A 21,347-nucleotide genomic window follows, 5' to 3' on the forward strand; every position below is an offset into this window, starting at 1 on the left:
CCTCCACAGCGGGATGAAGATTGAGGTGCTCGTAGTTTCGATTTCAAGCTTGTCCGTGTCGGTCCTCTTCCTGTAGTCGGTGCTTCCCGTCGCAAAGAAAGTGAAGAGCAAAAAGATTGCCTATCAGCCACTTGATGATCTTTTCTTTCTTCTTCTACCTTTTTTCTTTCAGTGGTGTTATTGAGAGGATTGCCGCGAGCGTGCGTTCTAAACTTACACAACATGTTTAGTTTTTACTTTGTGGCAAGAATGTGTTGAGCTACTAATCTAAAGCAAAACAGTATGAGAAACATCAACTCGAGGTCCTCGAGGCGCATACTATTATTGATATTAAAACCAAATTTGATGTGATAGAAGGAGAATTTGATGGAAATTTATATTTCAATTACTATGTGGGGGATGCGCTTTTAGTTCATTTGATTGGAACCTCATTTCCGAGGGCATGCTAATATTTACTGAGAAGTGTTTCCATTCATGTGGTTTTATGGTACTATTGTTAGTGCTTTGCTTTACTCCTTGTCGACGAATGGTTTTCCTGTCTGATTTGGCTTGGTTGAAGCTTCTCCCAAAGTGCTATTTGAGACATTATAAACTTTTGTTTTGTCGAGATCTTCCTGATATTCTCTCATTGTAGCAGGAGCAATATGTCACGGGCTTAGCGTTTTTGTTCGCAAAGCCCATGCGGCGTCCGCCTTCCTGTTCGAAGATATACAAGCCTTCGTCCATATTGCTAGTCCGAATCTTCGCGTCCTACGACTAAGTATGTAAAAGAAATGACAAAGAGAGAAAGGCAGAGGTTCATTCAAAAAACTAAGTATTCCACTACTTAAAAAAGGAGATTACAGCATGTAAACACACTCTCTCTTGTGTGTCTTGACCTTAGCCAAACCCTACTATTTATAGGCCTATGGATAGAATAAATCTAGCCACTCAACACACTCACTATCTCACTCATAATGAGCCTTCATAATAGCCAAAAGCACATGAGTCACCTTATTAACTCTTGGTAGTTTTATAACCTTTGAGTTTCCATCATTGATGGAAAAAGTTACAAAACTCTTCATCTCTCCACAGTGGGTTGGGTTTTCTGGGCGTTGACCTGCGGGGCCTACATGCAAGGTGTCGATCCCTACGTCGTGGCGCTGGACGTCGACGCTGCGGCCGTGGTGCCGTCCTCGCGGATCGTGCCTCTCCCCACCGAGGCGGTCGCCGCTGGCTCACCGGATGACTACGAGATCCAGATCGCGTGGTGGGGCGAGACCGGGTCGTGCTTGATCCAGTACCGGAAGCCCGCGTTTGCTTTCGCGCTGTGGTTGCTTGCGACGACGAAGACGAACGAAGAGGATGCGACGGCGACGACGGCGACGGCGTGGAAAAAGATTTGTGAGGTGGGGATTGAAGAGATCAAGCCGAGGAAGAGGCAGATCGGGTCGTTCACGCTGATAAATCGCGACATTCTCATCTTCATCACCCTGCAGCGGCGCCGGCTCTACGGTTACAGCCTGAGCAGCCGGCAGTTGAAGAAGCTTCGCCGCGTCGACTCGCCGTATTCAGCGCTGATCCCTTACGCGAACACCCTGCGCCCCTGCAGCAGGGATGACAAGGTCATCGCCGAGAAATAGATGAATAGTAATTTGTTGTATTTTGATTTTCTCTCTTCTATTTGTACTATACTAATATAGCATGAAGCATCAATTAGAGTTGAGTTACTCCACTTTTAGAATCACAAACTTTCAACTTTTCTTAAATTCATAAATTGTATGATAGTGATTATCTGGGGTTCAAGAACCAAAAAATTGAAAGTGTATGCTTTTAAAAATATGGTAGCTTCATTGGCACACATTTATTAATATTTTTTGTAAATTTCTTTTAATTATTTTTTTACGCTGAAGTTCAATAATATCATGGTGTACCTTTTTTTTTTTATAATTACCATAAAGTTCTTGTTTGATGTCTACAACATCCTTTTATGATTTCTTAGTTAATTACGAGATTGGAATCAGGTTTGTTTGCATCTTGCTTCAGATATTAATCTGGCTTATTATACACAATTTTACTTCTTCAAAATTTCTGTTCAGATTTCTTTGCCTCCTAAATCAAGGAACTTTGATTAATGCACAATCCTATCTCATTATAGGGTCATTCATACCAAAAAAAGATCTTTTGGAAAAATTTTAGTTATAAGGCCATTCATACGAAAAAAGGATTTTTTGGAAAAATTTTAGTTATTGAATACATAATCTAATTGGACATAATAAAAGAATAGGTAGCACTATCAATAGGTCGAATACAAGTGAGTTATGACCAGCTTGAGATTGGTTTGAAATTATTAGAGGTAGCTTGATGTATCGCTCGAGCAAAAATTTAGGTCATGCTCGGATTGCAATTTAATAAGCTAGCTCGGTTCGTTTATTAGATGAACGGTTTGACCTCAAGTACATTTCGAGTTGAACGCACGCGAGCTTGCTCGCCAATGATGAGCTGATTTTCAGCCTTATTTGACTAGATTTTGAATTGATCATATGTTATTCTCAATTTATATTAAATTAGAACTAATAAAATTATAAATATATCTTAAAATAAAGGAAATATATACTTTAAATAAATTAAGTATTGCATTGTCAGTTAGACTAGATTTGAGTTGTGAATAAATACATTCTGACTTGATTTCTAATTAGGCTAGATTTTGGTTATGAATATGTTTATTCTGATTCTACTTTAATTTTTGTAATTAATATATATTTAAGAGCAACCGATAATCTATTTACAGGCTAAACGAACGATTAGTTAGACTAAATTTCAAATATGAATATACTCTATTTTAATAATTAAGGTATAAATTTTAATTTTTCTTTCTATTTTTCTCTTAATTATTTGATTTTTTTCTCCAGATTATTCTTCGTACTAATCATATAAATATTTATTTAAAAAGAATTATTATTTTACACTTCTCAACTTAAAATTAATAAAAAGACATTAATTGTTTGAATAAATTATTTTGTACACCCACATGTCCTCTTTTTGGGCTTATTATACTTTTGGCCCGTCCAGACGCCATTCGTCTCTTTCTCCCCTTACCGTTCCGCGGGTTCTAAACCCTAACCCTAGAGCCTGGGAACGAAGGGTCGCTCTCGTCATCCTCGGAGGCCCAGGCCATGGCGGAGCCGCGCAAGAGGTGCTTCTACGAGGTCCTCGGCTTGAGCCGCGACGCCTCCCAGGAGGAGATCCGCTCCGCCTACAAGCGCCTCGCTCTCCAGCTTCACCCCGACAAGGTGGCGGCGTCGGCGTTTGAATGATTTAAGAAATTTTGAATGATTTTAGAAATTTTGATATAGTCGAAATTCATAATAGAAAATATTTTGGACAAACTGATTTTCATATGGAAGCAATGAAACTAAACATCTATTACTGATCCAAATTAAATTAAAGAAGAAAATATAAAAATAAAATAATTAGAAAAGTAATTAGAATTTAATTTTTAAATTTAGATATAGAATATATACTTTTGCATGATTTCTTTTACAAATTCATACTAGTTGCATGTGTGTGTGTTTTTTTTTTCTAAGTTCATTCCAGTAGTTTTCGTTTTTTCGGTGGAGGATGGGAGTTCATACCTCTAAAGTGACTATGCCAAACCTTTATTATTAAAGAGAGCAATTGCGGATATTGGCCAAGAGGAGGATTCTGCGGTGGTGCGGAGAAATTTAGAGGAGGATTTTGCGGCGGTGCGGAGAAATTTGAAGGCGTCGCTGGTTGGGAATGGAGGGTTTAGGGTAACACTAATCTTTTCTACTGTTATTTTTTTCTCTATTATTTATTATATTTTTTTTTCTCTATTATTTCGCTGTGATCTTTTAAATAATAAGTTAAGTTTTGACCTTTTAAAAATATATATTATTTGTGTTTGAAAAGTATAGGAACAGAAAGATAGAAAAAAAATAAGAATATAACAGGGAGTGGCTTGCAATATTTAGAAAGTACAGGGACTAAATAGCAATGTTCATATAGAGCTCGCCTTGATCCGCAATTTCTATTATTAGGGCTTCTATTATTAGGGCATAGCGCGTCTATTATTAGGGCATAGCGCGATTTTGCCGCGGAAGTGCTTTTCCAATTGATCGAGCATCATGCAGGTAATCGATCCAATTTTTTTTTCTCTTTTTTCCCCTAATATTTGTTTTGAATTAACGGGAACCAGTAGATTTCAAAACCCTAGTTTGCGTTTCACTTTTTTTTAAAATTTTTTTTTTTTTAACCTTTAAGATCTTTGATACTCGTTGAGGTGCGAGCATCATGACGGTAAACTATGTTTTAAAAGTTTAATTCTTAGGTTATTTTGATGCATCATCCAGTAGATTGTGAAACCCTAGAAAAAGGTCTTGACTTTTTTCTTTTTTTTTTTTTGATGTAAGTGGTATTAACGCGCTCTCTTAAACCCTAAAGTTCGAATTTTTACAAATTATTGCGTTGTGTGTGATGTATGGTAGGGTAAAGTGAATCATCAGCGTACTTTATCCTCAATATGGCGCAATTCTGTTAGGATTGCTTAGTATATAGATAATTTTTTAGGTTTTCAAAGCTCTGTGGTAAAAGAAGAAAAAAATTGTTTAAAAAAAATGTTGGATTGGAAGTTGAAGAAATTTTTCCGCTTCGAACTATTAACGGAAATATATGATTAATGGTATAAGGAATTTCTTATTCTCTCATGAATCTTTTGTTTATTGAGAATCGCATCATCTTAAAGCCTTGTTAATGAATATGAGTGGAACCTTTTTTCAATATTTGTCTATTAAGATCTGGTTATAGGCAGTTGTTTCATTTGCTTCCTAATTGGAATTAAGTTGCTGAGAAGTAAATACATGGGATAAGAGTATTTAGTCTCTTCACGGATCGGACGAGTCCACATGAAAATTATCCTTGTCACACTTACGCCTGGTTTGGTAGTATGGTGGCTAAAAGCATCATTTTGGAAATGTGACGAGGGAGGGAGGATTTGAAGAGGAGGGAGGGGTGCGGGTGAAGCGGTTTTAGATTGGAGGAGGGAAGTAGTTTCGACAAAATTTTCCGTTGGATCACAAAAGTTTGCTCTTACTAACGTATCTCTCTTTCTTTCTCAAGTAGTCCAATAAAAAGTTCTTATTGATTCTTTGTAAAAATCCCGTTAACGGTTCTTCCAAGTATGAGTGGTAAATTGGACTTCCTGTATTTCGGGGATCTAGAAGCAACTTCCGACAGCCGACAGCCGACAGCCGACCATAGCGAAAACCATGTTCCTAGGATTGTGAATTAGGGTTCATATTTGGAGTAATCGTAAACAACAAGATGGTTTATATTAAGTATTTCCTGCTACAAAGACATGTGGATACAATATAAATCAACTGTTAGGTTTTATTAGACCTTTTGGAGTTCTCCTTTTCTTAACTTAATTTTTCTTGTATTGAAGTTTTGGTTGTTTATATATTTTTTTAACTTTTTTTTGCTTTATTTTAGTTGTGTTGCTTTCTAACTGTGGTAACTCTATTTATGTACTCAGGCCAGCGACAGATTTAACATTAACTCTCAGCTTGAGCATCTGCAAGCCAAGTATGTTGGAACAGGGCATGCGGACTTGTCTAGATTGTAAGTCACTAGGTCCATAAATATGTTATAACTGATTTTGAATAATCTTATTATAATTTTTTATTTGTTTTTGGTGTTAAGTGAATGGGCAGTAAACATTCAGCGGGACAGCTATGCATCCTATATTGGTCACTATCCCATGTTAGCATACTTTGCTATAGCGGCAAATGAATCAATTGGGCGAGAGTGCTACAATTTCATGCAGGTATCTTCGACTATTTTTTCCATTCTTTTTCTATATCGGGCCGTATTGTGGAAACTATTGATCTTACTACTACGTCATTGGCTAATCTGTGAAGCTTGATGTATACTAACTTTAGTTAACTCCACATTGTTAGATCACAATCAGAAGTCCTAATTTTCATTTTGTCAAGATAGAAATATTTTTTCGTGTTATCATGTTTTGACCCAATCATGAGCCCATAATGAGCTATGAGCTTATTTTGCTGCTCTAAATGGTGCTGCGTATATTGAGCATGATGAAAATAGTGTAAAAGGAGTTCCGTAACAGGCTTTTGCTTAGATTTGCCATTCTGTATTGCCATTCTATCATTTTGCGATGAACGATACACCCTATCTATACGATAAAAATCTAAACTGTAAAAATATATGCTGGCCACATACAAGTACCTTGCATTGTTGATTTTAGAATGGCCTGAAGTGTAAAGTGAATTGAACCTAGTGATTCATGATAATCTTACAGATGTTAACGGGTCAAATAAAAAATTTGATTAGTACTTCGATTAACATTCTACATCAATTCAAAATACTTCTGATGGTGGCGATATTTCTCTCCTGACAAATGAAGAAAAATAGCAGAGTAAAATAAACCTCACTATGAAGCAAGTGGCATGCCATCTTACATTTTTCATTTTCTTCCTTTTGATTTGATGTCGTCTTTCAGAAAATGTTGTTGCCGTGTGGTCTTCCTCCACAGCGGGATGAAGATTGAGGTGCTCGTAGTTTCGATTTCAAGCTTGTCCGTGTCGGTCCTCTTCCTGTAGTCGGTGCTTCCCATTGCAAAGAAAGTGAAGAGCAAAAAGATTGCCTATCAGCCACTTGATGATCTTTTCTTTCTTCTTCTACATTTTTTCTTTCAGTGGTGTTATTGAGAGGATTGCCGCGAGCGTGCGTTCTAAACTTACACAACATGTTTATTTTTTCTTTGTGGCAAGAATGTGTTAAGCTACTTATCTAAAGCAGAACAGTATGAGAAACATCAACTCGAGGTCCTCGAGGCGCATACTATTATTGATATTAAAACTAAATTTGATCTGATAGAAGGAGAGTTTGATGGAAATTTATATTTCAATTACTATGTGGGGGATGTGCTTTTAGTTCATTTGATTGGAAACTCATTTCCGAGGGCATGCTGATATTTACTGAGAAGTGTTTCCATTCATGTGGTTTTATGGTACTATTGTTAGTGCTTTGCTTTACTCCTTGTCGACGAATGGTTTTCCTGTCTGATTTGGCTTGGTTGAAGCTTCTCCCAAAGTGCTATTTGAGACATTATAAACTTTTGTTTTGTCGAGATCTTCCTGATATTCTCCCATTGTAGCAGGAGCAATATGTCACGGGCTTAGCGTTTTTGTTCGCAAAGCCTGTGCGGCGTCCGCCTTTCTGCTCGAAGATGGACAAGTCTTCGTTCATGTTGCTAGTCCGGACTTTCGCGTCCTACGACTAAGTATGCAAAAGAAATGACAAAGAGAGAAAGGCAGAGATTCATTCAAAAAACTAAGTATTCTACTACTTAGAAAAAGATATTATAGCATACAAACATACTCTCTCTTAGGTGTCTTGATCTTTGCCAAACCCTACTATTTATAAGCCTATGGATATAATGAATTTAGCCATTCAACACACTCACTATCTTATTTATAATGAGCCTTTATAATATCCAAAAGCTTTCATAACCTTTGAGTTTTCATCGTTGATGGAAAAAGTTACAAAACACTTCATCTCTCCACAGCGGGTTGGCTTTTCTGGGCGTCGACCTGCAAGGCCTACATGCAAGGTGTCGATCCCTACGTCGTGGTGCTGGACATCGACGCTGCGGCCGTGGCGCCGTCCTCGCGCTGCTGGCTCGCCGGATGACTACGAGATCTGGATCGCGCGGTGGGGCAAGACTGGGCCGTGCTTGATCCAGTACCGGAAACCCGCGTCTGCTTTCGCGCTGTGGTCGCTCGCGACGACGAAGACGAACGAAGAGGATGCGACGGCGACGAAGAGGATGCGACGGCGACGACGGCGACGGCGTGGAAAAAGATTTGTGAGGTGGGGATTGAAGAGATCAAGCTGAGGAAGAAGCAGATCGGGTCGTTCACGCTGATAAATCGCGACATTCTCATCTTCATCACCCTGCAGCGGCGCCGGCTCTACGGTTACAGCCTGAGCAGCCGGCAGCTGAAGAAGCTTGGCCGCGTCGACTCGCCGTATTCGGCGCTGATCCCATACGCGAACACCCTGCGCCCCTGCAGCAGGGATGACAAGGTCATCGCCGAGAAATAGATGAATAGTAATTTGTTGTATTTTGATTTTCTCTCTTCTATTTGTACTATACTAATATAGCATGAAGCATCAATTAGAGTTGAGTTACTACACTTTAGAATCACATAGCATGAAGCATCAATTAGATTTAGTTACTACACTTTTAGAATCACAAACTTTCAACTTTTGAACTCTTAAATTCATAAATTGTATGATAGTGATTATCTAGGGTTCAAGAACCAAAAAATTGAAAGTATATGCTTTTAAAAATATGGTAGCTTCATTGGCACGCATTTATTAATATTTTTTGTAAATTTCTTTTAATTATTTTTTTTTGATAATTACCATAAAGTTCTTGTTTGATGTCTACAACATCCTTTTATGATTTCTTAGTTAATTACGAGATTGGAATCAGGTTTGTTTGCATCTTGCTTCAGATATTAATCTGGCTTATTATAGACAATTTTTATTTCTTCAAAATTTCTGTTCAGATTTCTTTGCCTCCTAAATCAAGGAACTTTGATTAATGCCCAATCCTATCTCATTATAGGGCCATTCATACGAAAAAAGGATCTTTTGGTAAAATTTTAGTTATAGGGCCATTCATACGAAAAAAGGATCTTTTGGAAAAATTTTAGTTATTGAATACATAATCTAATTGGACATAATAAAAGCACAGGTAGCACTATCAACAGGTCGAATACAAGTGAGTTATGACCGGCTTGAGATTGGTTTGAAATTATTAGAGGTCGCTTGATGTATCACTCGAGCAAAAAGTTTAGGTCATGCTCGGATTACAATTTAATAAGCTAGCTCAGTTCGTTTATTAGATGAACAGTTTGACCTCAAGTACATTTCGAGTTGAACACGCGAGCTTGCTTGCCAATGATGAGCTGATTTTCAACCCTATTTGACTAGATTTTGAATTGATCATATATTATTCTCAATTTATATTAAATTAGAACTAATAAAATTATAAATATATCTTAAAATAAAGGAAATATGTACTTTAAATAAATTAAGTATTGCATTTTCAGTTAGACTAGATTTGAGTTGTGACTAAATACATTCTGACTTGATTTCTAGTTAGGCTAGATTTTGGTTATGAATATGTTTATTCTGATTCTACTTTAATTTTTGTAATTAATATATGTTTAAGAGCGGCCGATAATCTGTTTACAGGCTAAACGAACGATTAGTTAGACTAAATTTCAAATATGAATATACTCTATTTTAATAATTAAGGTATAAATTTTAATTTTTCTTTCTATTTTTCTCTTAATTATTTAATTTTTTTCTCCAGATTATCCTTCATACTGTTCATATAAATATTTATTTAAAAAGAATTATTATTTGTACATTTTAAAAGGAGGAGTAAATTTGACACTTCTCAACTTAAAATTCATAAAAATTTAAATAAATTTTTTTAATAAAAATGAAAAAATTAATGTCTTAATTGTTTGAATAAATTATTTTGTACACCCACATTTCCTCTTTTTGGGCTTTGTTACGCTTTTGGCCCGTCCAGAAGCCATTCGTCTCTTTCTCCTCTTACCGTTCCGCGGGTTCTAAACCCTAATCCTAGAGCCTGGGAACGACGTTCCGCGGGTTCTAAACCCTAACCCTAGAGCCTGGGAACGAAGGGTCGCTCTCGTCATCTCGGAGGCCCAGGCCATGGCGGAGCCGCGCAAGAGGTGCTTCTACGAGATCCTCGGCGTGAGCCGCGACGCCTCCCAGGAGGAGATCCGCTCCGCCTACAAGCGCCTCGCTCTCCAGCTTCACCCCGACAAGGTGGCGGCGTCGGCGTTTGAATGATTTTAGAAATTTTGAATGATTTTAGAAATTTTGATATAGTCGAAATTCATAATAGAAAATATTTTGGACAAACTGATTTTCATATGGAAGCAATGAAACTAAACATCTATTACTGATCCAAATTAAATTAAAGAAGAAAATATAAAAATAAAATAATTAGAAAAGTAATTAGAATTTAATTTTTAAATTTAGATATAGAATATATTCTTTTGCATGATTTCTTTTACAAATTCATACTAGTTGCATGTGTGTGTGTTTTTCTTGTTTTCGGTGGAGGATGGGAGTTCATACTTCAAATGTGACTATGCCAAACCTTTATTATTAAAGAGAGCAATTGCGGCATTCATAATTTATATTTTTATTATGAAATATTTATATTTTTTTAAAAAAATATTATGAGATATTGGTGAAAACTAAATATAAAATTATATTTAGAGAAAATCATGAGATATTGGCCAAGAGGAGGATTCTGCGGTGGTGCGGAGAAATTTGAATGCGTCGCTGGTAAGCATAGCTGGGATGGTAGGCTCGATAACAACTCGAATAGGGTTTAGGGTTTAGGGTAAAACTAATCTTTTCTACTGTTATTTTTTTCTCTATTATTTATTATATATATTTTTTCTCTATTATACGCTGTGATCTTTTAAATAATAAGTTAAGTTTTGACATTTTAAAAATATATATTATTTGTGTTTGAAAAGTATAGGAACAGAAAGATAGAAAAAATATATATATATAACAGGGACTGGCTCGCAATATTTAGAAAGTACAGGGACTAAATAGCAATGTTCATGTAGAGCTCGCCTCGATCTGCAATTTCTATTATTAGGGCATAGCGCGTCTATTATTAGGGCATAGCGCGATTTCGCCGCAGAAGCGCTTTTCCAATTGATCGAGCATCATGCAGGTTATCGATCCTTTTTTTTTTCTCTTTTTTCCCCTAATATTTGTTTTGAATTAACGGGAACCTGTAGATTCCAAAACCCTAGGTTGCGTTTTACTTTTTTTTAACCTTTAAGATCTTTGATACTCGTTTAGGTGCGAGCATCATGATGGTAAACTATGTTTTAAAAGTTTAATTCTTAGGTTATTTTGATGCGTCATCCAGTAGATTGTGAAACCCTAGATAAAGGTCTCGATTTTTTTTTCTTTTTTTTTGATGTGAGTGGTATTAACGCGCTCTCTTAAACCCTAAAGTTCGAATTTTTACAAATTGTTGCGTTGTGTGTGATGTATGGTAGGGTAAAGTGAATCATCAGCGTACTTTATCCTCAATATGGCGCAATTCTGTTAGGATTGCTTAGTTATATAGATTATTTTTTATGTTTTCAAAGCTCTGTTGTCAAAAAAGAAAAAAATTGTTTAAAAAAAATGTTGGATTGGAAGTTGAAGAAATTTTTCCGCTTCAAACTATTAACGGAAATATATGATTAATGGTATAAGGAATTTCTTATTCTCTCATGAATCTTTTGTTTATTGAGAATCGCATCATCTTAAAGCCTTGTTAATGAATATGAGTGGAACCTTTTTTCAATATTTGTCTATTAAGATCTGGTTATAGGCAGTTGTTTCATTTGCTTCCTAATTGGAATTAAGTTGCTGAGAAGTAAATACATGGGATAAGAGTATTTAGTCTCTTCACGGATCGGACGAGTCCACATGAAAATTATCCTTGTCACACTTACGCCTGGTTTGGTAGTATGGTGGCTAAAAGCATCATTTTGGAAATGTGACGAGGGAGGGAGGATTTGAAGAGGAGGGAGGGGTGCGGGTGAAGCGGTTTTAGATTGGAGGAGGGAAGTAGTTTCGACAAAATTTTCCGTTGGATCACAAAAGTTTGCTCTTACTAACGTATCTCTCTTTCTTTCTCAAGTAGTCCAATAAAAAGTTCTTATTGATTCTTTGTAAAAATCCCGTTAACGGTTCTTCCAAGTATGAGTGGTAAATTGGACTTCCTGTATTTCGGGGATCTAGAAGCAACTTCCGACAGCCGACAGCCGACAGCCGACCATAGCGAAAACCATGTTCCTAGGATTGTGAATTAGGGTTCATATTTGGAGTAATCGTAAACAACAAGATGGTTTATATTAAGTATTTCCTGCTACAAAGACATGTGGATACAATATAAATCAACTGTTAGGTTTTATTAGACCTTTTGGAGTTCTCCTTTTTTTAACTTAATTTTTCTTGTATTGAAGTTTTGGTTGTTTATATATTTTTTTAACTTTTTTTTGCTTTATTTTAGTTGTGTTGCTTTCTAACTGTGGTAACTCTATTTATGTACTCAGGCCAGCGACAGATTTAACATTAACTCTCAGCTTGAGCATCTGCAAGCCAAGTATGTTGGAACAGGGCATGCGGACTTGTCTAGATTGTAAGTCACTAGGTCCATAAATATGTTATAACTGATTTTGAATAATCTTATTATAATTTTTTATTTGTTTTTGGTGTTAAGTGAATGGGCAGTAAACATTCAGCGGGACAGCTATGCATCCTATATTGGTCACTATCCCATGTTAGCATACTTTGCTATAGCGGCAAATGAATCAATTGGGCGAGAGTGCTACAATTTCATGCAGGTATCTTCGACTATTTTTTCCATTCTTTTTCTATATCGGGCCGTATTGTGGAAACTATTGATCTTACTACTACGTCATTGGCTAATCTGTGAAGCTTGATGTATACTAACTTTAGTTAACTCCACATTGTTAGATCACAATCAGAAGTCCTAATTTTCATTTTGTCAAGATAGAAATATTTTTTCGTGTTATCATGTTTTGACCCAATCATGAGCCCATAATGAGCTATGAGCTTATTTTGCTGCTCTAAATGGTGCTGCGTATATTGAGCATGATGAAAATAGTGTAAAAGGAGTTCCGTAACAGGCTTTTGCTTAGATTTGCCATTCTGTATTGCCATTCTATCATTTTGCGATGAACGATACACCCTATCTATACGATAAAAATCTAAACTGTAAAAATATATGCTGGCCACATACAAGTACCTTGCATTGTTGATTTTAGAATGGCCTGAAGTGTAAAGTGAATTGAACCTAGTGATTCATGATAATCTTACAGATGTTAACGGGTCAAATAAAAAATTTGATTAGTACTTCGATTAACATTCTACATCAATTCAAAATACTTCTGATGGTGGCGATATTTCTCTCCTGACAAATGAAGAAAAATAGCAGAGTAAAATAAACCTCACTATGAAGCAAGTGGCATGCCATCTTACATTTTTCATTTTCTTCCTTTTGATTTGATGTCGTCTTTCAGAAAATGTTGTTGCCGTGTGGTCTTCCTCCACAGCGGGATGAAGATTGAGGTGCTCGTAGTTTCGATTTCAAGCTTGTCCGTGTCGGTCCTCTTCCTGTAGTCGGTGCTTCCCATTGCAAAGAAAGTGAAGAGCAAAAAGATTGCCTATCAGCCACTTGATGATCTTTTCTTTCTTCTTCTACATTTTTTCTTTCAGTGGTGTTATTGAGAGGATTGCCGCGAGCGTGCGTTCTAAACTTACACAACATGTTTATTTTTTCTTTGTGGCAAGAATGTGTTAAGCTACTTATCTAAAGCAGAACAGTATGAGAAACATCAACTCGAGGTCCTCGAGGCGCATACTATTATTGATATTAAAACTAAATTTGATCTGATAGAAGGAGAGTTTGATGGAAATTTATATTTCAATAACCATGTGGGGGATGTGCTTTTAGTTCATTTGATTGGAACCTCATTTCCGAGGGCATGCTAATATTTACTGAGAAGTGTTTCCATTCATGTGGTTTTATGGTACTATTGTTAGTGCTTTGCTTTACTCCTTGTCGACGAATGGTTTTCCTGTCTGATTTGGCTTGGTTGAAGCTTCTCCCAAAGTGCTATTTGAGACATTATAAACTTTTGTTTTGTCGAGATCTTCCTGATATTCTCCCATTGTAGCAGGAGCAATATGTCACGGGCTTAGCGTTTTTGTTCGCAAAGTCCGTGCAGCGTCCGCCTTCCTGCTCGAAGATGGACAAGTCTTCCTCCGTGTTGCTAGTCCGGACCTTCGTGTTCTACGACTAAGTATGCAAAAGAAATGACAAAGAGAGAGAGGCAGAAGTTCGTTCAAAAAATTAAGTATTCCACTATTTAGAAAAAGAGATTACAGCATACAAACACATTCTCTCTTGTGTGTCTTGGCCTTAGCCAAATCCTATTATTTATAGGTTTATGGATATAATGAATCTAGCCACTCAACACACCTACTATCTCACTCATAATGAGCATTTATAATAGCCAAAAGTACAGGAGTCATTCTATTAACTCTTGGTAGTTTTATAATCTTTGAGTTTCCATCATTGATGGAAAAAGTTACAAAATTTTTCATCTCTCCACAGCGGGTTGGGTTTTCTGGGCGTCGACCTGCAGGGCCTACATGCAAGGTGTCGATCCCTACGTCGTGGCGCTGGACATCGACGCTGCGGCCGTGGTGCCGTCCTCGCGGATCGTGCCTCTCCCCACCGAGGCGGTCGCCGCTGGCTCACCGGATGACTACGAGATCCAGATCGCGTGGTGGGGCGAGACCGGGTCGTGCTTGATCCAGTACCGGAAGCCCGCGTTTGCTTTCGCGCTGTGGTTGCTTGCGACGACGAAGACGAACGAAGAGGATGCGACGGCGACGACGGCGACGGCGTGGAAAAAGATTTGTGAGGTGGGGATTGAAGAGATCAAGCTGAGGAAGAGGCATATCGGGTCGTTCACGCTGATAAATCGCGACATTCTCATCTTCATCACCCTGCAGCGGTGCCCGCTCTACGGTTACAGCCTGAGCAGCCGGCAGCTGAAGAAGCTTCGCCGCGTTGACTCGCCGTATTCAGCGCTGATCCCTTACGCGAACACCCTGCGCCCCTGCAGCAGGGATGACAAGGTCATCGCCGAGAAATAGATGAATAGTAATTTGTTGTATTTTGATTTTCTCTCTTCTATTTGTACTATACTAATATAGCATGAAGCATCAATTAGAGTTGAGTTACTACACTTTTAGAATCACAAACTTTCAACTTTTGAACTCTTAAATTCATAAATTGTATGATAGTGATTATCTAGGGTTCAAGAACCAAAAAATAGAAAGTATATGCTTTTAAAAATATGGTAGCTTCATTGGCACGCGTTTATTAATATTTTTTGTAAATTTCTTTTAATTATTTTTTTACGCTGAAGTTCAGTAATATCGTGTACTTTTTTTTTTTTGATAATTACCATAAAGTTCTTGTTTGATGTCTAGGGGTGGAAACGAGCCGAGCTCGAGCGAGCTTACCTCGGCTCAAATTCGGCTTGAAATTAATTTCGAGCCTACATTTAAGCTCAAGCTTGGATTGAAATTAATTCGAGCCGAGCTCGAGCGAGCCTAATTTCAAGTCGGGCGAGCTCGAGCCCTAAACGAGCCGCTTGAAATTCTCAACATTATACGATCAATAGTTTAATTTGTATAAAATATTATCTATAATTTGATACAAAAATATGTCTAATAGTTCAAAGTACAAAATAATTATATGAAATATAGTATTATAGTATGAAAAAAAATAATTTATGAGTTGAATATCTAATTTTTTCAGTCTCACATATTTTTTCTTCCGCCTTCAATCTCTATATTATTCATTTTCATTTATGCAGTCAAAAATAAATAAATTATATAGATAAATATTGGATTAAACTATCCAATCATATATAACTAAAATTAAAATTTTATATGAATAATAATTTTTTACTTTAAAAATATTCTGTATATTTTCTCAAGCATACAATTAATAGCAAGGTAGGCAACGGCGGGCATATGATGTTACTTGGTAACTTAGAGGGCTTCCGGCTTGGCCACTTAGGGTGAGAGACAGAAAAAGAGAAAGAGAGAAACATATTGAAAATTTAGAGCTCTGTGAAAGAAAGAAAGAAAGAAAAAATATATAAATTTAGTAAATTTTTGCTTTTTTATTTGTCTATTGGGTTTGTTTTTATGGGCCAACAACATTGGCCCAATTTTAACTAAACTCTGATTATTCACTAAGCCTATATATAATTAAAATATATTATATTTATATATTTTTTAATATATATATATATATATATAGTGGTAGAATTACTATGCTATAGAAAATATTGAGGATTTGATATTTTGGAATATTTGACCCTCTGATTAAAAATTGTATAGTTGGGATGATTGCGGTCTCCCCTAGGATTAAATAATACTCTTAGGATTGAGTGGTCCCTACAAGATAATAATAATATTAATCCAAAAATAAGAAATGATTAAAGGGATTGACCTAAGAATCAAAAAATCGAAAGCACCAGATCTCTATACTCTCGATAGTATAGTAGCTTTACTATATATATATATATTCGAGCTTTTCGAGCTTTTCGAGCCTAATTCGAACGAGCCGAGTAATACTCAAGCTCGGCTTTGAAATGAATTTCGAGCCCTTTTTTTTTGTTCAAGCTTGGCTCATTTAATTTCGAGTCGAGCTCGAGCGAGCCAAATATCGAGTCGAACGCGAGTCGAATGCGAGCCGGCTTGCTCATTTGCCAGCCCTATTGATGTCTACAACATCCTTTTATGATTTCTTAGTTAAGTACGAGATTGGAATCAGGTTTGTTTGCATCTTGCTTCAGATATTAATCTGGCTTATTATAGACAATTTTTATTTCTTCAAAATTTCTGTTCAGATTTCTTTGCCTCCTAAATCAACGAACTTTGATTAATGCACAATCCTATCTCATTATAGGGCCATTCATACGAAAAAGGATCTTTTGGAAAAATTTTAGTTATAGGGCCATTCATACGAAAAAAGGATCTTTTAGAAAAACTTTAGTTATTGAATACATAATCTAATTGGACATAATAAAAGCATAGGTAGCACTATCAACAGGTCGAATACTAGTTATGACCAGCTTGAGATTGGTTTGAAATTATTAGAGGTCGCTTGATGTATCACTCGAACAAAAAGTTTAGGTCATGCTCGGATTGCAATTTAATAAGCTAGCTCAGTTCGTTTATTAGATGAACGGTTTGACCTCAAGTACATTTCGAGTTGAACACGCGCGAGCTTACTCGCCAATGATGAGCTGATTTTCAACCCTATTTGACTAGATTTTGAATTGATCATATATTATTCTCAATTTATATTAAGTTAGAACTAATAAAATTATAACTATATTTTAAAATAAAGGAAATATGTACTTTAAATAAATTAAAGTATTGCATTTTCAGTTAGACTAGATTTGAATTGTGAATAAATACATTCTGACTTGATTTCTAATTAGGCTAGATTTTGGTTATGAATATGTTTATTCTGATTCTACTTTAATTTTTATAATCAATATATGTTTAAGAGCGACCGATAATCTGTTTACGGGCTAAACGGTTAGTTAAACTAAATTTCAAATATGAATACTCTATTTTAATAATTAAGGTATAAATCTAAATTTTAATTTTTCTTTCTATTTTTCTCTTAATTATTTGATTTTTTTCTCTAGATTATTCTTCGTAATGATCATATAAATATTTAACGGACCAAGTTATTCTTTTATTTTTTTTATTACTATTCTTGTTATCATTTGAAAAGAATTATTATTTGTACGTCTAAAAAGAGGAGTAAATTTTACACTTCTCAACTTAAAATTCATAAAATTTTAAAATAATTTTTTTAATAAAAAAATTTTACGTCGTTGAGTTGAGTAAAGAATAATATTTGTTTGAATAAATTATTTTGTACACCCACATGTCCTTTTTTTGTGTTTTATTTCGCTTTTGGCCCGTCCAGAAGCCATTCGTCTCTCTCCCCCCGCTACCTTACCGTTCCGCGGGTTCTAAACCCTAACCCTAGAGCCGGGGAACGAAGGGTCGCTCGTCATCCTCTGAGGTCCCAGGCCATGGCGGAGCCGCGCAAGAGGTGCTTCTACGAGATCCTCGGCGTGAGCCGCGACGCCTCCCAGGAGGAGATCCGCTCGGCCTACAAGCGCCTCGCTCTCCAGCTTCACCCCGACAAGGCGGCGGCGGCGGCGGCCTCCTCCGCAGCCGCCGACGACGCCGCCGTGGCGGCCACCGCCGCGTTCCAGGAGCTCCGCCATGCCTACGAGGTCCTCTCCGACCCCAAGGAGCGCGCCTACTACGACTCCCACCGCTCCCAGATCCTCTTCTCCGACGCCGCCGCCGCCAAATCGCACAAGGCCTCCTCGTTTGCCGACCTCGACCTCTTCTCCTTCTTCTCCAATTCCGCCTTCTCCGGCTTCTCCGACACCGGCCGCGGCTTCTACAAGGTCTACGGCGACCTCTTCGCCAAGGTCTACGCCAAGGAGCTCTGGTTCGCCACCACCTTCGGATCGGGGCCCGGCGCCGTCCCCCCCGCGCCGCTCATCGGTAATCTCGATAGCCCCTATGAGCAAGTTACCGCCTTTTATAATTACTGGCTAGGGTTTTGCACCGTTATGGATTTTGCGTGGGTCGACGAGTACGACGCCATGGCCGGGCCCAATCGGAGGTCGAGGAGGGCGATGGAGGAGGAGAATAAGAAGCTGAGGAAGAAGGCTAAGAGGGAGTACAATGATTCCGTCCGCGGGCTCGCGGCTTTTGTGAAGAAGAGGGACAAGAGGGTGGTGGATATGATGAGGAAGACGAAGATGGAGGAGGAGAAGCGGAGGGCGGCGGAGAAGGAAAGGAAGAGGGAGGAGGAGAGGAAGAAGATGGAGCGGGCAAGGGCTTATGAGGAGCCCGAGTGGTCAAGAATCAATGAAAAGGAGGATGTTATAGGATTTGATGATGACGGTGAGGATGATGATGAAAAAAGCAAGAAGAAGAAGAAAGGTGGTGAGGAGTTCTATTGCGTTGCTTGTAATAAGAAGTTTAAGTCGGATAAGCAGTGGAAGAACCACGAGCAGTCGAAGAAGCATAGAGATAAGGTGGCGGAGCTGAAGACGATGTTCAAGGAGGAAGAAGAGGTATTTGATGAGGAGGAAAGAGATGGAGATGAAGTCTTTGCCGACTTTGATTACGAGCCAGCACCGGAATCTGAGGATGGTGAGGCAGTGGATGAACTATGTTCAGATGTGCAGGATGATTTGAAACTGCATGAAGAGAGTGTTGAAGATGAGGATATGGAGGGTGGTGATGATAAATCATTGGATACAGACAATGAAGCGAGCATCTTAGAATCAATGGTCTCAGGACGCAAGGCTAGAAAGAGCGATAGTTTGAATCACCAAGATAGTGCATTTAGTAGCATCGATCATCATGAAATTGATGGAGAGAACTCCATGGCGAATGATGATACCAGATCAAGAGGTCGCCGGAATCGAGCATCAAGAAGACGGTCCAATTATGATGGCTATGATGAAGCAGTGAGGACACAGAAAGACGGAAGTCAGCAGGACGAAAGTGGGCATCATAATCGGGAGAGAGGTGCTGACGATAATAAGGAGGGTTCTTGTCTGGTTGAGGAGGTTGTTACTCAAAAAAAGGGAGATCGAGCCGCCAAAAAGAACCAGAAGCCTAAAGAGAACCAGGTTGATGGGAAAGGAGCTGGTAAGACAGAAAGAGCTGGCGACCAAAATCATTCATCAAAAGCAAGGAAGCAAAAGGTAAATAGTCTAAGAGCCATATTACATCCTTTTCTTCTCTATTCTACTCGTGAATTGTTTGCATAACCTGTAAATTTTTTGTGTAACCTGATTGTATTAAGATTAACCTGTGGGGCACATTTTACTAGCGACAAGTAGGAGAAAGGAAGAAATAACTTGGATATTCTCGTCATAAGGTTGGTTTGATGCTTGAACAAATAATAACTAATGAAAGCCTTGTGGAACAGAATCTGAAAACCATGTGGTACATGCACGAGGAGAAAACTATACCTTCAGACTTTGAAGTTCTATTGGTTAACTGAAGCCTTGTACACGAAATGAATCTGTTAGATGAGACTCATGCATAGCAAGAAAACTGATGCTGCCAAAACTTACGTAAAACAAATATGCGTTAGATAGTTGGGTCAATTTCAAATGTTAGGTACTAATTGCTGCAAGTAATCATAGGTTGAATCAAATAGGAAGTTTTTAATTTCCAAATTTTGGATTTTCTTTACGATATTTATTATGTAGGAAGTTGTATTTGGATTACAGTCAAGGATAATTGAGAACATTGTATAATCTCCCGTTGTTTTGTAAGTATTAATAATGATAAATTGATAAATATTGGCTGGAATTTAGTTCACAAACTTAATGGACTAAGAAGTACGTCTACATTATCTATCATGTTGTACGATTTCTTCTCACCATTCACATGTTACTGAATCCTTTGTCAAACCATTGGTCAACCAAAAAATTGTGAACAATCATGAATTTGAAAAAAAAAGGAAGGAAAAAAAACTCATATTATGACTTTGTTTGTTAAGTGCCTCATGCGGAATTTCTGGTCTTGCTTTAATATTTTACCAGTATTTTTTCCATTTAATAACTGTTTATGACACTTGTTATTGCAAACTATCAATGGGGCTAATAGTTTGCTGTATGTGCTTTCTTCCCACGCCCTTGAAGCCCTAAGTTCTGTAAACATCTTTGCACGGACTAGTTCGCTAGGAAAGAATTAATATTGCACAACAAGTGAGCATTAAGTCCTGCAACATTATAAACTATCTTAGATATATTGCACTGAAATCAATTTTGCGAATATCTGTTGCTTACTTGAAAGATCTATGTTTGTAGTAAACTGAACCATAAGCCATTTGTACCAGGCAAAAGACGCACCAAGTAATTCATGCGGAACATGTGGGGAAAGCTTTGAATCAAGGTACCAACACATCCCAATCTTTCTTCTGGTTCACATTCTCTTTTGTGTCATAGTTTGTGCCTTCTGTTTGTGGTTGAGAATATATGCTCTTTATTCCAGGAACAAGCTATTTGCACATCTGGGCAACACAGGCCATGCCATGCTTAAGTCACGATAGAACGACTCCCGAGCAACTGCCGCATTTGCATTGGTGATATTGTTCTTGTATATTACGAACAGAAGCGAAAAAAACCTTTTTTATAGCGCGTGCATTAAAAGACCACTGAGATAGCCTTGGTACTCTGGTTTTAGGAGCCCTTCCTGATGGAACGTATACAAGTGGATGAAGGGGAAATTGGAGGAATTTGCACTCTACCCCTTCTTATATGATTTCTATTATTAAATTCTTTTTATTATTTTTTTCTCCTTCATGCACACAATGTAATGGGCAACCTTTTTGCCTGTGATCGGGTTCTCTGTTTTTTTTGTCCCTTTTCTTTTGAAGACTTGTAAAATGTTGATTAAATTTTGAGGCAATAAGCAGTAGGGACTGGGAAACAGTAAACACATTTTTTTAATGAAGTTTAAAAAGATTGTTTTGTTATTCCTCAATTTGATGCGGACATGTGTATCTGCTG

General features: G+C 37.5%; 4 protein-coding genes across 8 annotated transcripts; all 4 read left to right on the forward strand.

Moving 5' to 3' along the window:
• LOC109721235 (uncharacterized protein At4g14342-like) lies at positions 3,036-6,931 on the forward strand. 3 transcript variants are annotated; one of them, XM_020248721.1, is made up of 5 exons: positions 3,036-3,272; positions 3,651-3,773; positions 5,534-5,619; positions 5,701-5,824; positions 6,524-6,931. In XM_020248721.1, exons 1-5 carry the CDS (start codon positions 3,156-3,158, stop codon positions 6,569-6,571), a joined length of 498 nt encoding a protein of 165 aa, XP_020104310.1. In that variant the 5' UTR covers positions 3,036-3,155; the 3' UTR covers positions 6,572-6,931. The 3 variants fall into 3 exon arrangements, with proteins under 3 accessions (XP_020104310.1, XP_020104311.1, XP_020104312.1); XM_020248722.1 differs by lacking the exon at positions 3,651-3,773; XM_020248723.1 differs by lacking the exons at positions 3,036-3,272; positions 3,651-3,773 and adding an exon at positions 4,019-4,133.
• Positions 7,021-14,939, forward strand: LOC109721513. Its single transcript, XM_020249164.1, has 4 exons — positions 7,021-7,075; positions 7,184-7,306; positions 7,592-7,656; positions 14,365-14,939. The coding sequence occupies exons 1-4, from the start codon at positions 7,021-7,023 to the stop codon at positions 14,845-14,847; spliced, it is 726 nt and encodes a 241-aa protein (XP_020104753.1). The 3' UTR covers positions 14,848-14,939.
• On the forward strand, positions 9,634-13,610 carry LOC109721236 (uncharacterized protein At4g14342-like). 2 transcript variants are annotated; one of them, XM_020248724.1, is made up of 4 exons: positions 9,634-9,900; positions 12,213-12,298; positions 12,380-12,503; positions 13,203-13,610. In XM_020248724.1, exons 1-4 carry the CDS (start codon positions 9,784-9,786, stop codon positions 13,248-13,250), a joined length of 375 nt encoding a protein of 124 aa, XP_020104313.1. In that variant the 5' UTR covers positions 9,634-9,783; the 3' UTR covers positions 13,251-13,610. The 2 variants fall into 2 exon arrangements, with proteins under 2 accessions (XP_020104313.1, XP_020104314.1); XM_020248725.1 differs by lacking the exon at positions 9,634-9,900 and adding an exon at positions 10,733-10,831.
• On the forward strand, positions 17,687-21,313 carry LOC109721306 (DNAJ protein JJJ1 homolog). 2 transcript variants are annotated; one of them, XM_020248847.1, is made up of 3 exons: positions 17,688-19,529; positions 20,675-20,730; positions 20,830-21,313. In XM_020248847.1, the coding sequence occupies exons 1-3, from the start codon at positions 17,826-17,828 to the stop codon at positions 20,885-20,887; spliced, it is 1,818 nt and encodes a 605-aa protein (XP_020104436.1). In that variant the 5' UTR covers positions 17,688-17,825; the 3' UTR covers positions 20,888-21,313. The 2 variants fall into 2 exon arrangements, with proteins under 2 accessions (XP_020104437.1, XP_020104436.1); XM_020248848.1 differs by lacking the exon at positions 20,830-21,313 and having other exon boundaries at positions 17,687-19,529; positions 20,646-20,736.

This window comes from Ananas comosus, linkage group 15, assembly GCF_001540865.1.
Source record: "Ananas comosus cultivar F153 linkage group 15, ASM154086v1, whole genome shotgun sequence".
Lineage (NCBI taxonomy): Eukaryota > Viridiplantae > Streptophyta > Magnoliopsida > Poales > Bromeliaceae > Ananas > Ananas comosus.

Excerpts from the sequence above, each read along its gene's own strand:
- LOC109721235 (XM_020248721.1), top strand. The coding sequence starts at position 3,156 with ATGGCGGAGCCGCGCAAGAGGTGCTTCTACGAGGTCCTCGGCTTGAGC. Across the intron at positions 3,273-3,650 it reads TCCAGCTTCACCCCGACAAG|AGAGCAATTGCGGATATTGG; the intron begins GTGGCGGCGTCG and ends TTATTATTAAAG. Across the intron at positions 3,774-5,533 it reads TTGGGAATGGAGGGTTTAGG|GCCAGCGACAGATTTAACAT; the intron begins GTAACACTAATC and ends TTATGTACTCAG.
- LOC109721236 (XM_020248724.1), top strand. The coding sequence starts at position 9,784 with ATGGCGGAGCCGCGCAAGAGGTGCTTCTACGAGATCCTCGGCGTGAGC. Across the intron at positions 9,901-12,212 it reads TCCAGCTTCACCCCGACAAG|GCCAGCGACAGATTTAACAT; the intron begins GTGGCGGCGTCG and ends TTATGTACTCAG. Across the intron at positions 12,504-13,202 it reads AGTGCTACAATTTCATGCAG|AAAATGTTGTTGCCGTGTGG; the intron begins GTATCTTCGACT and ends GTCGTCTTTCAG.
- LOC109721513 (XM_020249164.1), top strand. The coding sequence starts at position 7,021 with ATGTGGTTTTATGGTACTATTGTTAGTGCTTTGCTTTACTCCTTGTCG. Across the intron at positions 7,076-7,183 it reads TTACTCCTTGTCGACGAATG|GAGCAATATGTCACGGGCTT; the intron begins GTTTTCCTGTCT and ends CCATTGTAGCAG. Across the intron at positions 7,657-14,364 it reads GTGTCGATCCCTACGTCGTG|GCGCTGGACATCGACGCTGC; the intron begins GTGCTGGACATC and ends CCCTACGTCGTG.
- LOC109721306 (XM_020248847.1), top strand. The coding sequence starts at position 17,826 with ATGGCGGAGCCGCGCAAGAGGTGCTTCTACGAGATCCTCGGCGTGAGC. Across the intron at positions 19,530-20,674 it reads CAAAAGCAAGGAAGCAAAAG|GCAAAAGACGCACCAAGTAA; the intron begins GTAAATAGTCTA and ends CATTTGTACCAG. Across the intron at positions 20,731-20,829 it reads GGGGAAAGCTTTGAATCAAG|GAACAAGCTATTTGCACATC; the intron begins GTACCAACACAT and ends TCTTTATTCCAG.